General features: G+C 23.5%; 2 protein-coding genes across 2 annotated transcripts in view; one reads left to right on the top strand and one right to left on the bottom strand.

Annotated features, from left to right (window-relative positions):
• Positions 1–14,120, bottom strand: part of LOC117178693 (synaptobrevin-1) — a 56,552-nt gene extending 42,432 nt beyond the window's left edge. Inside the window, exon 1 of the mRNA XM_033370121.1 lies at positions 14,008–14,120. Coding sequence (XP_033226012.1) covers positions 14,008–14,009 — 2 coding nt within the window. The 5' untranslated portion in view covers positions 14,010–14,120. The remainder of the gene's footprint in view (positions 1–14,007) is intronic.
• A 394-nt stretch (positions 14,121–14,514) lies between these two features.
• LOC117178798 (synaptobrevin) overlaps positions 14,515–21,284 on the top strand; it is a 33,490-nt gene continuing 26,720 nt past the window's right edge. Inside the window, exon 1 of the mRNA XM_033370277.1 lies at positions 14,515–14,557. The gene's annotated coding sequence lies outside the window, so the exon portion shown is untranslated. The remainder of the gene's footprint in view (positions 14,558–21,284) is intronic.

The following is a 21,284-nucleotide window of genomic DNA, read 5'->3' as shown; positions in this document are numbered from 1 at the left end:
AATAGCAACTGTACTTTTAGTTTTTTTATTTAATTTTTAGGGAGGTTAGGGGAAATTAGGAGATAACTACGGAAAATAATCAGGAAGTGAGAGGAGGGGAAACAGTGGAAATGAAGTTGTGAGGAATGGAAGGAATTAAAGTAGAAGAAATAAGGGGAGGGAAAGTAGGAGTAATACGGAGAAATTAGGAGAGGAAAAGTGAAGGGAAATTAATTAGGTAGGGGAAGTTAGGGGAAGTAAGAGGGTTAGGGGAATTGGGAAGGATAAATGGACGCGTGGAGAAATTAGGGGAGAGATTGTAGGGGAAGTGAAAGATAATGAGGGAAATGAAGTGAGAGGAAGTAGGGAAGTAGGGGAAATATAGAGAAAATATGAGAGATGCAGTGAGGGGAAATTAGGCGGGTAGGGGAAGTGAGAGATAGGGGAGCTGAAAGCGATAGAGGAAGTGAGAGGAATACGAAGAAATTAAAAGAAGAAAAGTGATAAAATTAGGTGGGTAGGAGTAGTGAGAACAAATTACAAGAGAGAAACTAAGTAAATTAAGGAGAAACGAGGAGAAGGAGGGGCATAACGGGGAAATCAGGGGAAGTAAAAGAATGGGAAATGAAGGAGGGAGATATAGGAAAAGTGATTAGAAATTATTTGGGAGTGAGTGTAGGGGAAACTAGGGGAATTAAGAAGAAATAAGAGGGAGTGGGGAAAGTGAGGGGAAATAAGGGGAGTGGAAGTGAGGGAAAATTATTGGAGGGGAAGTAGAAGAAATTAGGGGGGTAGGAGAAGTAAGAAAGATAGGGGAAGTGAGAGTTAGGGGTAGTGAGGGATAATGGGGACAATGAGGATAATGATTTTTTGCATTTTTATCATTTTTTATTTTCAAACAGTGTTTTTCCTTGAAAAAATTATTTAATTTATTAATTCCTTGTAAATAAATAATACTGTCCTATTGATTATTTTATTCCTTCTCATGTTTTTTATTAAGCTCAAAGTGAAGGAAGTATAGTTAAACCAATTTGTTGGCAAACGACTTCAAGAAAAGTCATTTAAGAAAGTAGAGCATGCAAACACAATTTGTTTTGAGAAAAACAAATACAAATCACATAGGCAACATAAAATTACGAAGCTCAAAGATACATTACTTTATTTAAAGATCACGAAAATGAAATATTATTCCTAAAAAATAATTGTAAACATAATACCAAAGAGCAACAGAAACTAGGGTGGGCGAAAAAAAACTTTTTGCCGAGAATAACAAGAGCATAATGAAGGAGTGTTTGCGTCACAGTCCAAAGAAATTTAAAAAGAAAATTAGTTAATTTTTCTTATAATTTTAGTAAGAATCTGTAAAATAATGTTTTTTTGCAATAAATGATTTTACATGTATTTAATATACAATGAAAGAATCACTGAATTGAAAAATTTAATTAAAGATTGTAATAACATTTGTTTGGAAAATAGTTTATTTTCAAATTAAAAATCTTTAATCATTTCATATAGTTGAATTTCCCAATAAGCTACAATTATTAATTCAGCTACAAAAATCAATTTTCAACCAAGGAAATGAATTTTCAATCAAACTAAAATAAATAAATTTTTAACTAGGTACATAGTTAAGACTTGAACTAAGCAGTTAATTTGAAAAAATTGATCTCAAAAAAACATGTTATAGTTGTTATTTCAATAACAAAATATTTTTATTTTATATAAAAAAGAATTGAATTGAACAAACAGAAAACATTTTCAATAAAATAGTTGAATCCTCAATTAAAACAGATTAATTTTTAATAAGCAAAATCAAATTAATTCATAACAAAAAGTTAACCAAATTTTTCAAATTTCAAACAAAGAAATACATTTTTAAAGAAAGTTAAGAAACTTAAAAAAAATGCATTTTCAAAAAACGAGTCCAACATTTAACTAAAGAGTTGAATTAAAAAAAAAAACGTTTTTAACCAAAAGGATTAATTTTCTATAAAAAAAGCCGATGGATTATCAACAAAATAAAAAAAATTTTCTACCATGTACTTAAATGTTCTACTAAACAAGATAATTTTTAACCAAAAATGGAATAATTAAATTTTCAAGCAAAAATAAACAAATTTTCATTGAAATACTTAAATTTTCAACCAAGGACATGAATCTTAAAAAAAATTTAACAAGCAGTTCAACTTTCAACCAAAAATGGGAATTTTTGACCAGAAAGTTGATTTCTTAACCAAGCAGATTAATTTTTTAACGAATTAATAATAAAATATAGGAATTTCAAATAAAAATATGAATTTTTAACCAAATCGTTAGATTTCAAACTGAAAAAGATACATTTTCAATCAAAAATGAAATAGTTTAATTTTTAGTTTAAAACATTAATTTTCAAGCAACAATTAAACGAATTTTAAATGAAATAGTTAAATTTTCAACCAAGGAGATGAATTTTCAAAACAAAATAAGTATTTTTAAGAAAGCAGTTCAACTTTCAACTTAGTATACCAATTTTTGACAAAAAAGTTGATATTTTAATCAATAAGATAAATTTTTGGAAAAAATGTGAATTATTAACAAAATATATGAGGTTTTAAATAAATAAGATGAATTTTTAACCAAATCGTTAAATTTTTTGATGAATCGTTAAATTTTAAGCTAAAAAGGTAAATAAATTTAATATAAATAAAAATTGATAAAAAAAAATAAAAAGATAGAAATGAAACGAATTTTCCTTAAAATAGTTAAATTTTCAACGAAAGATATGAATCTTCAACAACATTAAATTAATTTTTAAGAAAGCAATTGAACTTGAACAAAGTATTAGAACTTTTTACCAAAAGGTTTATCTTTTAACTAAAACTTAAAACTAAAAACGATGAATTGTCAACAAAAATTGGAATGGTTAAAAAATTAAAATGAATTTTTAACAAAATAGTTTAATTGCTAAACAAATAAATGAATCATCAAGCCGAAAATTAAATTTTAACAAAGTAGTTAAAATTACAACCAAATAGTCTAATTTTTGATCAAAAAATGATGAATTTTTAACAAAATAATAAAATTTTCAAACAAATATGAAAAATTTCAACCAATCGATATAAATTTCGAAACAAAAACATAATATTAGACTTTTTAAACAGACAAAAATTAACTTCAATTATTAGATTTTCTTTTTGGGTACTATTAATTCAGTTCAAATTTTTAAGCGATAAATATGAGAAAAAGGGAAAGTTTCTGCAAAATAGGGGAAAAAATAAGAATTCTTTGAAAAAGAGAAAAGAATTTATGGTTTCCCTAATGTTTCAAGTTAATATTTTAAATGATGTTTTTGAATTAAAAAATGTCTATGAAATTTAATAAAAAGTATTTATTGTGCAAGTAACAGTTATACAAAATTAGATTTATATTTCGTATTAAAAAAGGAAGTTTCAACCAAAAAAGATACATTTTAAGTTTAAAAAAATGATTTTCCATGAAAAGAAAACTGAATTTTTAGTAAAAAATGTAATGATTAGTATTTCAAATATAATAATTTAATTTTAAACAGTAAAAGATTTTTGAGGCAAGAAGGAAAAAATTCAAAGAAATTTTTGAATTTTCGATCCAAAAAGATGAATTTTGAACCAAGAAGATTATTTTTCTACAAAAAATGTACAAATTTGATTTTTTTAATATTCTGCGTAAAGATGAAAATTGTTTCAATCTTTTTGGTGTAAATTTTATGGAAGTGAGTACTTCAAAAAGAATTTTTTTTTAAATTTTGGTCTTCGAAGTATATTGTTTCAAAAAATGATTAAATATGAATTTTTGTTCATTTCTGCATAAAATTGCTATACAAATTTTAATTTATTTGTTTATTTTATGCAATTGTTCATAAAATAAAAAAAAAGATTGTTTTAAGTTTTAAACAAAAATTTCAAACAAGAAAAAAGAGCAGCAAAAAATAAATATACTTTTTTACAACTTTAGGTACAAATTAACAAAATTGTATTGTTCATCACTTTTTGAAATATTACATTTCAACAAAAAAAGGTTTTTTTACTATTTTCTTCTAAGGTTATTTACTTCCATAAAATTCACAAAAAATTAAAAAACAATTTTTTTCCATACAATAAACAGTTTAAAATTTGTAACTTTCGAACTTTTTCAATCGGCTTGTCCAATGGTGATAAACAATTTTATCTTTTTTAATTTATTTCTAAATCCACGAAGAAATTTTTTAGTGTTATTACTAATGATTCTAAAAAATTTGATGTTTTTGGACCCCGCTAAATTGAAGCCTCCAATAAAAAATACATTAATTAAAAACTTAAAAAATTCTTAAACTAAATATTAAAAAAAATTTTAATTGTTAACAACAAAATTTTATTGACTGAAAAATGAAATGCGTCCAAGTGGACGGATGTAACTGTTTAATGTTTTTTCGTTTAATCGCCGAAGTTAAGCAGCACTCGGCTGGATTATAATTGGATGGAGGCCGTCGAACTAGAAACTTTACATTGCCGGAAGTCACACTTTTTCCATTTAATTTTACTGCTAAGTCATACATTTGTGCAAACATGCGGTCCTCCATTGATTATCTAAATATAGAAATGCGGGCACAATACGTATAGCCTATATATCGACTACTTTGTGACGGTGTATGTTAGTGGCTCGAGTTTCAAAAGATTAAGGGTAAAAGACTCAGACAGTGTTAGCTTCAATTTTATATTCATATGCTTGTATTTCCACGGCGTAATGCCACAAAAATAGTTTGTTCATTATTTATTTATTTATATAATTTATTTTTACAAGAATAATTATTTTTGACTAAGTAACGGAGGTTTCGATTGCTCTTCAAATAATTTCTGAAGAAACAAAAAAAATCCGCCCCTGCCCGGATTTGAACCTCGAACGACACTATTTACGAGACGAGCATTTAAGCAATTCACCAGCACCCTAGCATTCTTGCGACGTTTGAAATTTTAATTAATCAATTAAATATATTTTTTAATAAGATAAATGCTCGACTTGTAAATAGTCGCGTTCCCAGTTCAAATCCGAACCGAGGCAGATTTTTTTTCATTTCAAAATTATGAATTTTCAAGCTAAAATGACAATTTCACTACAAAACAGCTAAAGTTTAAACTAAAAAATTTAAATTAAAAAAATTATATTTTAATACTTCTTATTTTTTCTGCTTTCAAGAAACTTCCCCTTGTTCTCGCTTTTAGCTTAAATTTGAACTGAATTAATAGAACCCAATAAGAAATTCCAATATTATTGACAGAGAGTTAATTTTTGTTGTTGCTGAAAAGTCTACCAATATTTCTTTGGTTCGGAATTAATTTCTTTTATTCAAAAATTCTACTATTTGAATGAAAATTTAACTATTAGGTTAAAAAAACATTTTTTCAAAGTTAAATACTTGGATGTAAATTGAAATGTTTTTTAAAAATTAATTTGTCAAAAATTCGTTTGATTTTTTGTTGAAAATTAATTTTGTTGACTGAAAATTTAACTGTTCAATTTTAGATTAAATAATAATCTTTTTTTGTTAAAAATTTATGTACTTTTTTGAGAATTTTTCTTAGAAAATTGGTTGTCTTGGTTTAAAATTCACCATTTTAGTTGCAAATTGAACTGTTATGGTTAAAAATTAATCTATTTTGTTAGAATACAATTTTTTAGTTAAAAATGTATTAATTTAGTTAAAAATTTATCTCTGCTCACAAATCTTAATATTTTTTTGAAACGGCATTTTTTTTAATGTAGTTGTTATTAATCTAAAAATAACATATTTTTGTATTAACATTTTTCGTTGACAATTTATCTTTTTGGTTTGAAATTAATTTTTTTGCCTGAAATTTGACTATTCCAGTATGGGTTTAGAATTTGATTCTTTTTTTTGGTTGCAAATTATTTTTTTAACTGATAATTGAATAATAATCATGGACTGATAATTGAATTCATGTATTTGTTTAAAAATTGAACTTTTTAACTTGAAAATGAATTCTTTTAACTGGAAATTCAACTATTTCATTTTTGTTTGAAATTTTTTTTTAGTTTAAAATTCAACTATACTTGGTTGTGTTTTTGAAGCGTTCATCATTCTAATTAAAAATGAATTTCTTTGGTTAAGAATTTAACTTTTTTTTACATTTCTGTCTTCCGGTGAAAAATTTATTTTATTTACTGAAAATGTAACTATTAGAATTTTGGTTGAAAGTTTATGTTTTTAATTAGAAATATAGATTTTTTGCCTAAAAATTCCAGTATTTTGTTGAAAAATCGCAATTTTTAGTAAAAAAATAAATCTTATTTGTTAAAAATTCATCCTTTTTAGTTAAAAGTGCAAATGCTTGGCTGAAAATGAATATTTTAGGGTTGAAAATTTTTCTATTTTGTCGAAAATTTGTCTTTATCAATTGGAAAATTAGCAATTTGGTAGAAAATTAGACTTTTTTGTTGAAAATTGACTTTTTATTTTAAAAACCATGTGTTTGAGAAACCATTTTTTCAACCATTTGGTAGAAATTTGATTTTTTTAGTTGAAAATAAAATCGTTCCGTTGAAAATTTACAAATTTTATTAACGATGGAAATTTTTGGTCGGATATTATTTAGTTATATTAGTTAATTATATTGATTAACTATATTTAATTATTATATTAATTATATTAGTTATAATTATTTAGTTTAAAGGTTATGAGTTGCAGTTGAGAATTAATTTTATTCACTGAAAATGTAAACATTCCATTTTTGGTTAAAATTTGATTTTTTTAATTGAAAATTAAAATTTTTTTGTTGAAAATTCGTCATTTTGGTAGAAAAATAATCATCTTTGTTTAAAATGAATTTTTTTATATAAAAATTCAACTATTTGGCTGACAATCTGTTTTGGTCGAGGATTCAATTATTTTATTAAAAATTTTCCTTTTTTGGTTCAATTAATCTATTTTTCATTTAATATTAAAATTTTTTTCATTTAAAAATTATTATTTTCGAGTTTAAAATTTAAAATTCTCCTTTATTAGTTATATATTTCCACAAATTTATAGAAACTTTGTCTACTTGCTTTAAACTTAACTTTTTCGTTAAAAGCCATACTTTTTGGGTGATAATTTAAATGTTTTTTTTTCATTCGTCTTCTGGGGTTGAAAATTCAACAGATTTGTTGACAAAAGTTAAAAATTGGGTTAAAAATGTAAATATTTTATTGAAAATGATCTCTCTTTGTTAAAAAGTCATAGTTTTTTATTGAAAATTCAACTATTTCATTGAAAATCAAATTTTTTGTTATAAAATCAAATTTTCTGATTAAAAATCCAAATATTTTGTAAAAAATTCTTATTTTTGGCTGATATTTTTGGTTAGAAACGTCATCCTTTTTGTGTGAAATTTTAACTGTTTTTCCGTCTTTTTGTATTGAAAATTCAACAGTTTCGTAGATAATGCAACTACTAGATTAAAAATTGAACTATTTGATCAAAAATGTTTTTTTTTTTAAGTAATATTTTTTGGTTGAAAATTTAACTATTTGATTGAAAATTTGTCTTTTTTAAGTTGAAACTTTACCTTTTGGGTAAATAATTTAACTGCAGACATAATCAAGTTAACAAAAGTTATTATTTTCCTTAAAAATTATTTAATAATTTTTCACTGGAATATGTATAACAATGCGGAAGTAGAAAGGGATAATTTTATATGTAAAAAAACTATTTATATACATTTTCAAAACATTAAGAAAATAGAATTGAAAAAAATGAATGTGAAAAAAAAAATTTTTAATTTGTGTAGTAAAAAGATACAACTTAGGCTTTTGTTCACAGTATTTTTTAATAATCTGCGAAATATGAAAATTCAGATTTTTTAATTCCTTTTTTAATTTGAACTTTCTTCATGAATTTTTTACTCTTTTTCTAAACAATTATTACTTTTCCTTCTTAAGCATAAGAATGTTTTGAAACCAAAAAGGCGTATTTTCTTAATGAAAATAAGATTTTGAAACAAAAAAGTTAACTTTCAAGGGAATTACCTACTAAAATTCTTGAATGTTTAGCCCAAAAAAACTAATTGAAGAAAAAAAATAGTTAAGTTTTCACAAAAAAAAAATGATTTTTGGAGAAAAACCTTTTTAAATTTTAAGCCAAACAAATTTTTTTTTTATCACTTGAATTTTCAACTGAATGATATGCATTTTTAACGGAAAAAAGCATTTTCAACCAAAAAATTGGATTTTCATTTTAAAAAATGAATATTTAATCAAAGAGTTGAATTTTCAAACAAAAACAATTACTTTTTTAACAAAAAAGTTCATTTTTTAAGGAGTGTTTGAATTTTTTACCAAATAGTTGAATTATTATTTTTTTTAAATTGTTGAAATTTTATTTAAAAACGACAAATATTCAGAGTTGAATTTTCAATTAAGAATGATGACTTATTAACAAAAAAAAGTTCATTTTTCATGGGAGAGTTAAATTTTTAACCAAATAGTTGAATTTTTAACCATAATGTTACATTTTCAAGCCAAAAAATTAATTTTTTACAAATCAGTTTGATTTTTAACTCAAGAAGAATCTTTGGCAAAAAAAATCTCAAATCAAAATACAAATTTTTAACAGAAAAGTTCATTTTCACACAAATGGTTGAATTATTTTTTTCAAAAATTGTTGAATTTTTATTTGAAAAATTCGAATATTTACAGAATTTCATTTTTTTTAAATTAATAACTTTTTAATTGAAAAGTTAATTTTTCACGAAATTACTTTTTGACAAAAAAAAAAGATAATCTTAAACCAAAATACAAATTTTTAGCAGAAAAGTTCATTTTTACCCAAGTACATAGTTGAATTATTTATTGAAAGAATTGTTGAATTTTTATTTTTAAAATACGATAATTCAGAGATTTCAATTTCCAACCAAAAATAATGATTTTTTTACACAAAAGTTTAATTTTCAACCAGAGAATTTGAATTTTTAACAAAAAACTTAACTTGTTATCAACTAGTTTATTTTTTAACAAAAAATTATGAGTTTTTAATAAAAAGAAGTTTTTTCGACAAAATAGTTCAATTTTTAACCAATAGTTGAACTTTTTTCCAACTATTAAATTTTCAACCCAAAAAGACGATTAAAAAAAAATTAAATTTTTACCCAAAAAAGAGAACTTTTTATCAAACAGGACAATTTTTCAGAAAACATTTGAATTTTAAATTTAAAAATTTCGAATTTTAAACAAAAAGCTAATTCTCAATCAAATAGTTCAATTTTCGACACATAATGAAGACCTTTAAAAAGTGGATAATTTTAAACTATATAGTTAAATTTTCTATTAATTTGTGGGTATTTTCAAGCCAAAAAGGAGAATTTTTCACAGAACACTTTAATTTTTGATCGGAATATATGTATTTTTAATAAAAAAAGTTCATTTTAATCCAAATAGTTTAATTTTCAATCAAATATTTGACTTTTCTAACCAAACTGTTAAATTTCAGTGAAATCGTTGAATTTGTACTTTTTGACAAAAAAGATGACATTAAACTAAAGTACGGATTTTTAACAAAAAAGTTCGTTTTCAACCTAATGGTTGAAATATATATTTAAAAATTGATGAATTTTTTTTCGAAACAAATGTTCAGAAAGTTTAATTTTCATCAAAAAATTATGACTTTTTAACAAAAAAGGTTCCTTTTTAACGAGATAGATGAATTTGTAAACAAATAATTGAATTTTTTACCAAACTGTTAAAATTTCAAACCAATAAAAAGAATTTTTTACGAAGCACTTAAATTTTCTACTGGAAAATATGAATTATTAACAAAATTAGTTAATTTTTAACCAAAAATGATGTCTTTTGTAACAAAAACGATAATTTCAAACCAAAAAGTTGAATTTTCTACCAAAATAGATGAATTTTAAACCCCAAAAAACAAATTTTTAACAGAATAGGGAAATTTTTAACCAAAAAGGATGAACGTTTAGTGAAAAAGTTAAATGACAACCAAATATTAGAATTTTATACTAAAGTTATAAAGTTGCAAGCCAAAAAGACTAACTTTATACAAACAATTTAAGGTTATGTTTACACTTTTCTCTGATAATCGGTAATTTAAAAACAAAAATGAGGTTTAAAAGAAGATTTAAAATCTTACATATCTTCTTTTTATTGTAAGTTTTTCGGTCGAAAATAAAAATTTTTATTAAACAATCTTTAGATTTCAAAGAAGTATCACAATTTTGAAAGATTTTTAGGTTATGCGTTGATGTTTAAAATCATAAATTGATATTGGAACAAAAATCACTGCCATTCGAACAAGATTTAAAATAATAGTTATGTAATAAATAAAATAATAGTTATGTTGTGTTAGTGTTTTTCGTCGGAAATTAAAAACTTTATTTAAAAATAATTAAGTTCCAAAGAATTTTCATTATTTTTAACCAATTTTGGGTTAAGTTGGTGGTTTAGATAAAAAATTGGCATTTTAAAACCAAAATAACTATCATTTGAAGAAGATTTAAAATATTTTTACAATTTTGGATTATATATTAGTGTAATGTGTCAGAAATTGGTATTTTTTCATTAAAAAAAATTTAATTCCAAAGAAGATTCACGACTTTTTAACAATGTTAGGTATGTTGGCAAGATTAAAAATTTTTTAACAATTTAAACTGATGTCACCATTTTTCAGCGGAAATCGGCTATTAACAAAAAATTAAGCTTAAGGGAATATTTACAATCTTAGACAATTTTGTAGTGGTTTTATGTTCCTGCTTTTTCCTTAAATTGTTTATTTGAAACAAAAATGCAATAGTTTTATGATCTGTATATGGTACAAAAATATTAAATATTCATACTGAACTCAAAATATCTGTTATCATGAAATATAAAAAATATTGATCTTGCTTTTCTATTTGTTTAATGAATATTTGAAATGCAACAAGTTTTGATTAATATTAATTTTATTTTTTTAATTAACAAATATTTGTTAGTTCGAAAATTATTTGCGTCAATTAAATATAACATAATAACATGTAATAGGTAAGATTTAAAAATTGTTTTTCAATCTTGAAAGATTGGTTTTATAATTATTTTTCATTTTTGTTCAGAATTAGTCTTTTTTGGTTAAAGATTTCATTATTTGGTTGAAAATTTAATTATTTTGATGAAACTGCATCAATTTTCTGAAAAATGTATATCCTTCTTGGTTAAAAATTTAACAATTTGCTTGACATTTTTTTTCTCGCCTGACTGAAAAGTGTTGCTTGGAGCAAACTTCAACAATTTCGTTAAAAATTCATGTATTTTGTTTAAAATTGGACTTTTTTGTATAAAATAATTATTCTTGGTTGAAAATTCATCTTATTAGTTGGAAATTCGTCTTTTTGTGTTAAAAATTAAACTATTTGATTTAAAATTAATTTATTAATTGAAAATTTAACCGTTCTTTTTTTATTAACGATTTATTTTTTAATGAAAATTGAATTATTCAATTTTGTATGGAAAAATGAAATTTCTTAGTTGAAAATTCATGTATTATGTTGAAAACGTGACTTTTTTGGTTTAAAATTAATTTTTCAACTAAAATTTTTAACTATTGCATTTTTTATTGAGAATTAATATTTTTTGGAGGAAAAATTAATTATTTTAGTTGATAATTCGTATATTTAGCTAAGAATTCAACTATTTGGTTAAAAACGCATTTTTATTTTGGTTAGATTCAATTATTATTGATCAAGAATTAAAATATTTTTTTGGTTGAAGCATCAACTATTATATATATGTTTTATTATATATGTTTTTTTTATGAAGATTCATTCTTTTAATGTAATTTTTTTGTTGATATTTTATTTTTTTGGTTAAAAATTAAAGTTTTAAAATTAATATCCATATATTCTGTTGTTTTTTTTTAATTAAAAATTCGCCTTTTTAGTTTGAAAATTCATCTCATTTGGTTGAAAAATTAACTATTTTGTTGAAAATTTGATTGCTTTTAGGTTGAAAATAAATTTTTAGGTGAAAAATTAACTATTCGATTTTTGACGAGTAAAACAATCTTTTTTAGTTTAAAATTCAACTCTTTGGTTGAAAATTTGACTATCTGGTTCGAAAATCATTTATTTTATTAAAAATTCAACTATTTGATAGAAAATTCAATTATTGATATAAAATTTAACCTATTCATATAAAAGTAACCAGTTTTGTAGAAAATTTAACAATTTGGTCTAAATTTGGTTCCTTCTACATCAAAGAATCTTTTTTGGTTAAAAATTCAATTATTTTGGTAGAAATTGAATATTATTTCAATAAAAATGCACCGGTTTGCTTGAATATTAATCTGGTTTGGTGGAGGAATCAATCTTTTCAGTTGAAAATTCGGCTTTTTAGTTTGAAAATACATCTGGTTTGGTTAAAATTTATTATTTTCTTAGCTGAAAAAAATCTTTTTTAACTTCAAATTCAACTATTTAATTTTGGTACATTAATAATTTCTTTATTTATTTAAAAATTATTTTTTATTATTAATTCGGCTTTTTGGTAGAAAATATGTCATCCTTGTTGGAAATTTATGTTATTAGTTTCAAATTCGTTTTTTTGTTTAAAAAATTCTAGTATTGGATACAAATTTGACTTTTTTCGTAAAATGCAACCTTATTTATTTATAAATTTAAATTTAATTAGTAGAAATATATTTTTTTGGAAATGGACTTTCTTGGTAAAAAATTAATCTTTTTTGTTAAAATTTGTTTTTTTGTCAGTCAAAATTTCGGTTACTTTGTTAGAAGTTTAAATACTTTGTTAACGTAAAATTGTTTGATTAAACATTCATCATTATAGTTGAGAATGCGTTTTTTCCTGTTCAATTAAACTGTTATTGATATAAAATAAAAATATTTTTTCATTGAAATATGAACTATTACATTTTTTAAATTCAACTATTTGACTAAAAATTTACCTTTTTTAGGGAAAAATTCATTTCATGGGTTAAAAATGTAAAAGGTTGAATTAAGTTATTTGGTTTTAGTTGAAAATTTTTCTATTTTGTTGAAAAGTTATATTTTCGGTGGAAAATTAATTTTCTTAATTTGAAAATTAAATTAAAAATTTAACTTTTTTGTGCAAAACACTTTTGTAGACAAATTAACAGCTTGGTATGAATTTTGTTCTTCTTTATTCGCAAAAATTTCTTGGTTGAAAAGTCAGCTCTTTGTTAGAAATTTCATCTTTTTAGTAAAAAAATCAACGGTTTGCTTGAAAATTAATCTATTTTAGGTAAAAATTTAATTATTTTGTTGAAAATTGGTCTTTTGTAGTTGAATTAAACTATTGTTTATTTAGAATTGAATATTTCTTCGGTTGAAATATATCTTTCGTTGAAAATAAAATTCTTTTAGTTGAAAGTAAATTTTTTTTTAATTGAAAAATAATCTCTTTTGGTTAAAAATTTAACTATTTGGTGTGTAGGTGAATCGCGAAGCACTAATAAAAATGTTTAAACAAAGTCAAGTTCTGCATAGAAGAAAAAAAGATCATAACCTTTTGAATATTTGTCTAAAATTATTTTTAAAAACAGTTAATTTTATCATCGATAAAATCAATTTTCAATTTACTCTTTTAGGGAATCCAAAAAGGGAATTTCGAGAAACACCCAGACAAAATAAAAAAATGTCACATTACATCAACGATGTCGATATTCTCGTGGGAAGTGGGAAAATGCACGCTATAGACGTGCCCCAATCCGAACACCACCTTCCCCAATCGATGTTTCCGCCTAAAATAAGAAAACGTCACCCTCCTATTTTTCCCTAAGTTCACGGAAATAAAAAACCTCTTGAAAAATCACTTTAATAAATTTTCAAAAATTGGTAACAATCAAGGTCCGCCGAAAAGCAGAACACGTCAAAAAACGACAAACGTCGATAGCTGACTCGGAAACCAATACAGTATCGTAAAAATTCGTTAAAAAATGGCAAATTTTCAAAATATTCTCTAGAAAATAAGCGATTTGGAAAAATCCAAAGAATCCAAAATACGACTTGATTTACTCACATGTTCTGTCCTCCTTTCTCGGGTTTTTAGCGCTTTTCGTGGGAGCGCGGACTCTCGAAGCGACTCTGTCGACTAGGTGCGCTGGTATTGATAAATTTTCCAGCCACTGTCGGGCATTAAGCGTGACGTTCGCAGCTTTGCTGAGAGCGAATCGCGAAGCGTTCCGCCGGCCTGAAGCGCGCGAAATTAGAAAAAATCGACAAGCGCGCACGATCGGCGATCGGGAATTAGCACTTGTGAGAGAGGGTGATTTTGCAGGGATTTGGTCTTTGGGGTTTGAAAATGCGCTTTTTCGCGATGCACTCGAGAACGGCGGACTCGACCGATCGAAACGAAATTGTCGGCAGCGACGTCTCGAATGTGAAGGGCAGTTCGTGAGGGCAAAAGTGCGCCGGCGCCGCCACCGCGAGTCAATAAATGGGTCCGCCCAAATCCTCGCGCTCGCGCCGCGTAGAGCGGAGGAGACCTACATTTTTTATTTGCACCCTCAGTGTGAGCGATAGTTTTTCGAGGAACCGAAGTCAAGGAGCGAAAATGAATCGCCAAATTGGTGAGTCGAAAAAGAATTTTTTTTTCGAATAGCGGATTCTAATAAATTCTAATAGTAAAATCTTCAACTAAAACCGATTAATTTTTATCATACTGTCGAATTTTCAACATTGGAGAAAATAAAGTTTCGTCTAAAAGAGATACATTTTCAAACCAGAAGTTTCAATGGATAAATTTTCATTTAAAAAGTTAATTTTGAACAAATACAGAATTATGCACAAAATAGCTACATTTTTAACCAATTCTTGATCTTTAAGCTAAGAAAATAAATTCTCAACAAAAAATGAAATGGTTTAAGTTTTAAAGGAAAATATTTTTATTTAAGATCAGTAACAATTAAATTCAACCAAAAGATAAATAAATATAATATCAATATAAAAAAAATAGATAAATTTTCAACAAAAGAAGATAAATTCTCAGTAAAAAATATTTAGTTTTAGACTAATAAAAATGAAATTCAACCAAAAACAGTTAAATTTTTAATTAAATAAATGAATCATAAACTAAAAATATGAATCTTCTAATAAAGGAAAATCAATTTTCAACAAAGTAGTTAAAAATTCAACTAAGTATTAAAATTTTTGACCGAAAAGTTTAATTTTAAGTAAGAAGATTAAATTTCAAAAAGTTAAATTTTCAGAAAACAAACATGATAATGGCTGTTTTAAACACCAATTTTTAATTTAAGGTGAATAAAAATTTAATCCAACAAAAAATGGTTAAATTTTTAATTAAAGAGATGAATTTACTATCAACTCAAATGATGCAACTTCAACCAAAAAATTCCATTTTTTAGAACCTCCAAATTTTTAAAATATTTGTTTACAAACAAAACTTACGTTAACACGAAACGCGATATCTATTTGAAAATTTGGGAAATTAAATGAGAAGCACTAAGAGACGTTTGTCTGCTCCAAAATTTTTATAATTATAAAAAAATTTTTGTAGTAATTTTTTTGTAGATTTTTTTTCATAATTATACAAAATTAGGAACAGACAAACGTTTCTTAGTGCTTCTCATTTAATTTCCCAAATTTTCATGTCAATATCGCGTTTCATGTGAACATGAGTTGTCTTGAAAAAAATGTGAAATTTTTTTTTTAGTTTACCCTCACATGGCCTTTAGTCAAAAGATTTATAAAAAAAATTTATCAAAAAATGTCGTGGTTAATGTTTTAAACAAAAAAATATTTTTATTTAAGATCGATAACTGTTGAATTCAATCAAAAAAGAACAAATTTTCAACAAAATAGTAAAATCCTCAACCAAAACCGACTAATTTTAATGAAAAAGATACATTTTTAATAAAAAAAAAAGATGAATTTAGACTAAGCCTGGAACAGTTGAAAAAATTAATTTTCAATCAAAGGGTCTGCATTTTTTTTAAAGATACGTTTTCAAGCAAAAAACTTAAACTTTTGACGAAGTTGTTCAAATTTCAACCAAATAGTTAAATTTTTTACTAAAAAATATTATTCACTCACCAAAAATCAAAAAGTTAAATTTTCAGCTAAAAAAATTAATTAAAATTATAATTTTAGAACCAAAAAGGTAAATTTCCAACAAAAAAGTCTAATAACAGCTGATTTAAAAACAAAAAAAGAACCAATTTTCAATCAAATATTTAAATTTGTAACTACAGAGATGAATGTTTGACAAAAATTATGAATCTTGAACCCAAAAAATTAACTTTTGATAAACTAGTGCAACTTTTCAATATTTTCTAATTAATAAAATAAATCCTTAAACAAAACAAAAATTTCAACTAGAAAAGGCAAATTTTTAACAAAATATCACATTTTTTCTCTACCAAATAGTGAAATTTTCAACTAAAAAAAAAAATATTTTTCAATTGAACAATTTAATTTTCAGTTTAAAAAATTAATTTTTAATCATAAAAAGAACAAGGTTTTACCAAAATAATACAGTCGTCTACCAAAACCGATAACTAATTTTAGTCAAACAGTTGCATTTTTAACCAAAAAAGCTGAACTCGAAACCACAAGAAAATAATTTTTAAACAAAAAAAAAATAATTTTTAAACAAAAAAGATTAATTTTTCGCCAAAACTGAAGTACTTAAATTTTTAGTTAAAAAAGTTGATTTTCAACAAAAACGAATTTTTCAACAAATAGTTCCTTTTTCAACTAAGGAAATGCATATTTAACGAAAAGTATTAATTTTCTGAAATTTTTTTTCTTGTTGAAAATTAACTTTTTAAACCAAAAAGTTTTTACAATTTTTTAAAATTTAGTTGAAAAAATGAATTTTCAGAAAAAAGAACAATTTGTAAAAAAAAAAATAGAGAAATTCTCAACGCACACCGATTAATTTTTATTATACGGTTACATTTTCGATCAAAAAAGAAAAAATTTCGACAAAAAGAGATGCATTTTTAAACCAAAAAGACACTTTTTTAACGAAAAAAGATCAATTCTTTACTAAAACTGGAATTGGTAACTTTTTAGTTTGAAAAGTTAATTTTCAAAAAAAAAAAAGAATTTCAACAAAATAGTTGAATTTTTAACCAATAAAGATCAATTCTTAATGGAAAAAAATAATCATTGACGTTTGATTAAAAAAATATTTTAATTTTACAATAATAACAGTTGAATTTAACCTAAAAAGGAAGAATTAAAAAGTTAAATATTCAACTAAAAAATATCAAATTTCTACAAAAACTGGAATAGTTAAATTGTCGGTTAAAAAAGTTAATTCTTGACCAAAAAAATTAATTTTCAACTAAGAAGATTAAGTTTCAACCAAAACAAGTCCAATTTTAAACATATAACATGAATTTTTAACAAAATATTTGAATTCTTAACTAAAAAATGTTATTATTCCATAAAAATTAAGTAAATCAATTTTGAGTCAAAATATTGATCTTAAATCAAAAAATAAAGAAATTTTTTTACAAAATAGTAAAATCCTCAACCAAACTATAGTGAAATTTATGTATAAAACCACTCATTTTAACAAAAGTTGTTTAACTTTTTAACAAGTAGGTGAGTTTTCAACAAAATATGTAATAGTTAAGAATTTTGAAAAGTTTATTTGAAAGGCCATGTGAAAAATAAATATATTTAGTAGTTCTGGAAGTTTTAAAGAAATAAAAATATTTAAAAACTTTAAGATATTACTGAAAATATATAAAATATTTTTTAATTTCTTCCAGACTTCTAAAAGCCCTAAATATATTTTAATCGGAGTGATATGATTGCCAAAATTTTGTAAAATTCTCCAAAAGAAAAGGATTTTTTTTATCATTTGAATTATTTTTCATTGCCTGTAAAAACCTAAAATTTAATTTAAGCTTAAAATTAAGCTTACAAAAGCTTTCAACAAATAAATAATTAAATTGTCAATAAAAATTTTTACTTTGTACTAAAAATTGTTCCTATTACCGTGGGTGAACTGAAGATTAAAGGACGACTTTTCAGCGAAGTTGTGGGAGAAACTTTTTGTAGAGCTTTTTTGCTTTATGAGATAAAGTTCAATATTAAAAAAATTAAGAAATTTAAGATTGAAAGTTTGTGGGAAATGGGGGGAAGAATCCTTTTTTAAACAAAATATAATCCAGAGTTTCTCTAATATTTGTATATTTATATTGTTGCTTTTATTTATAAATTTCATTTAATATTTAAACATGAGTGGAACATTTGGTACATTTCGTATGTATTTTAAAGCAAAAATGCAATACTTAAATTTCATTTTAAAAATTGTTAACTAGAAAAATAGATTTACAACAAAATTGTTTGATTTACAACAAAAGAGCTGAATTTTTAAATAAACAGAATTATTTAACAGAATAAAGCAAAAAATGCTACAAACGATTCAGATTTCAACCAAGCTATTACAATTTTTAACCAAGTAGTTAATTTTTCAGCCAAGTTGTTGAATTTTCAAGCAAACAAATATTATTTTTCAACCAGACATTTAAAAAAATAATTTTTTAAAAAATAAAGACTTCAATTTTCAAATAAAGGGATAATTTTGTAACTAAAATGAAGGTGCCTTAACCAAAAAAATCAATTTGCAACCAAATAGTTCTATTTTCAATTAAAGAGATTTTTTAAAACTAAAAATATTGAACCTTAGAGAAGAAATTTCCATTTAAATTAAAAATCTTGAACAACGAAAAAAGCAATTTTCCAACAGAGTTCAAATTTCAACAAAAAAGATAATTTTGCAAAAAAATGCATTACTTAAAATTTCGTTTTAAAAAATGTTGACTAAAGAAACGAATTTTCAACAATATTCAGTCAAATAGTTTCATTTTTAGCTTAGGAGATGATTTTTTAATTGAAATAAACAATGTTTAAACAACCAAATTTTAACCAACTAGTTCAACCTTCAACTGGAGAGATGATTTTTTAACTAAAATAAAGAATCTTTAATAAAAAGAATCCATTTTCAGCCATAGAGATGAATTTTCCTTTAAACTGAAAAATCTTAAACAAAAAAATCCATTTAATTTAAAAAAATTGTAACTAAAGAAACGAATTTTCAACAATTTTCAACCAAAATAATTAATTTTTCACAAAGAGATAAATTTTCAATCCGAATGAAGAATATTGTAGAACAAAAAATCCATTTTTAACCGAATAATTCAATTTCTAGCTAAAGAGATGATTTTTTTAACTAAAATGAAGAATGTTCATTAAAAAAAAAAAAAAAAAAAATAGTTCAATTTTGAACTAACGAGATAATTTTTGAACTAAAATGAAGAATCTTCAACAACAAAAATCCATTTTAACTGTAGAGATGAATTTTCCTTTAAAATGAAAAATCTCGAACAAAAAAAATCCATTGTGCAAACAAACGAGTTCAAATTTCAACAAAAAGATACATTTTCAAGTAAAAACGCAGTATTTAAAATTTAATTTTAAAAAATCTAACTGAAGAAACGAATTATCAACCATTTTCAACCCAGTTAATTAATTTTTCACCAAAGAGGTAAATTTTTAACTAGAATGAAGAATGTTTTACAATAAAAATCAGTTTTTAACCAAATAGTTCAATTTTCAGCTAAAGAGATGATTTTTTTAAACTAAAATAAAGAATGTTAAATTTAAAAAATTCAACCAAATAGTCAAATTTTCAACTAAAGAGATGATTTTTTTAAGGTAAAATGAAGAATCTTTAGCCGAAAAAGACAATTTTCAACCACAGATATGAATTTGCCACTAAAAAAAAAATAAAATCAATTTACCAACAAAGAGTTTAAGTTTCATCCAAAAGATAAATTTTCATTCAAAAATAGAATACTTAAAATTTCATGTAAAAAGAACATTAGTTTTGACTAATATTGTTTTGATCGCAGAAAATTTCTCTTATTTCAAGAAATAATTTTTTAAAATAAAAAACTCACTTTTGTTATAAGCAAAATTTCTTTAGACCAAAGAAGTTCAGTAATACATTTATTTTAATGAAGTAATCTTTTTTCTCAGTGTAGTTTAATTTTCAACCAAAAAGATGAATTTTTAACTAAAGTAAAAATGATAAATTTTCAACAAAATATTTCAACTTTCAACTAAAAAAATAAATTTCCAACTACAATGAAGAATGTTGAATAAAAATCAATTTTCAGCAAAAAATTCCATTTGACACAAAGCAGTTCAATTTTGAACCAAGTTGTTGAAGTTTCAAGCAAAAAAGATGAATCTTCAACCAGAAATTAATCATCAACAACAAAAAAATCAATTTTTAACCAAATATTTTAATTGCCAACTAAAAAGATCAATTTGATACTAAAATTAACAATCTTCAACCAAAATACTGAATTTTTAATAATATATGTAGTTTAATTTTCTACTAAAAAGAGGTTTAAAACAAAATTAAAATGAAGAATCTCCAACCAAAAGAAAAAAATTTCAACCCTAGAGAAGAATTTCCCACTAAAATGAAAAACCTTTAAGAAAAAAAATCAATTTTCCAACAAAGAGTTTAAATTTCAACAAAAAGATACATTTTCAACAAAAAATGTAGTGCTTAGAATATAATTTTAAAAAATTCAACTATAGAAACAAATTTTCAACAATTTTCAATCAAATGAATTAATTTTTCACGAAGAGATAAATTTTCAACTAGAAGAAAGAATATTCTGCAACAAAGAATAAATTTTTAACGCAACAGTTCCATTTTCAGCTAAGGAGATGATTTTTTAAACTAAAATGATCAATGTTCAATAAAAAAATTTCAACCAAATAGTTTAATTTTTTTAACTAAAATGAGAAATGTTTGTAAGAAAAATCAATTTTCCAACAAAGAGTTCAAATTTCAACAAAAAATGATAAATTTTCAACCAAAAGTGCAGTACTTAAAATTTAAATTGAAAAACATTTAAATAAATAAATAAATTTTTAACAATTATAATTGTTAAAAATTCTTTTATTTAGTTATTTTTTTTAATTAATAATAATTATAATTATTATAATAATTTGTAATAATTATCAACTAAATTAATTAATTTTTCACAAAGAGATAAATTTTCAACTAGAATGAAGAATATTCTACAACAAAAAATCATTTTTTAACCAAATAGTTCAATTTTCATCTAAGGAGATTATTTTAAACTAAAATAAACAATGTTTAATAAAAAAAGTTCAATTGAGTAGTTCTATTTTCAACTAAAGAGATGATTTTTTAACTAAATGAAAGAATCTTATGTCAAAAAAGTCTATTTTCAACCATAGAGATGAATTTTCCATTAAAATGAAAAATATACA

Source organism: Belonocnema kinseyi, chromosome 8 (genome assembly GCF_010883055.1).
Source record: "Belonocnema kinseyi isolate 2016_QV_RU_SX_M_011 chromosome 8, B_treatae_v1, whole genome shotgun sequence".
Classification (NCBI taxonomy): domain Eukaryota; kingdom Metazoa; phylum Arthropoda; class Insecta; order Hymenoptera; family Cynipidae; genus Belonocnema; species Belonocnema kinseyi.
This window is presented reverse-complemented; position numbering and strand designations above follow the sequence as displayed.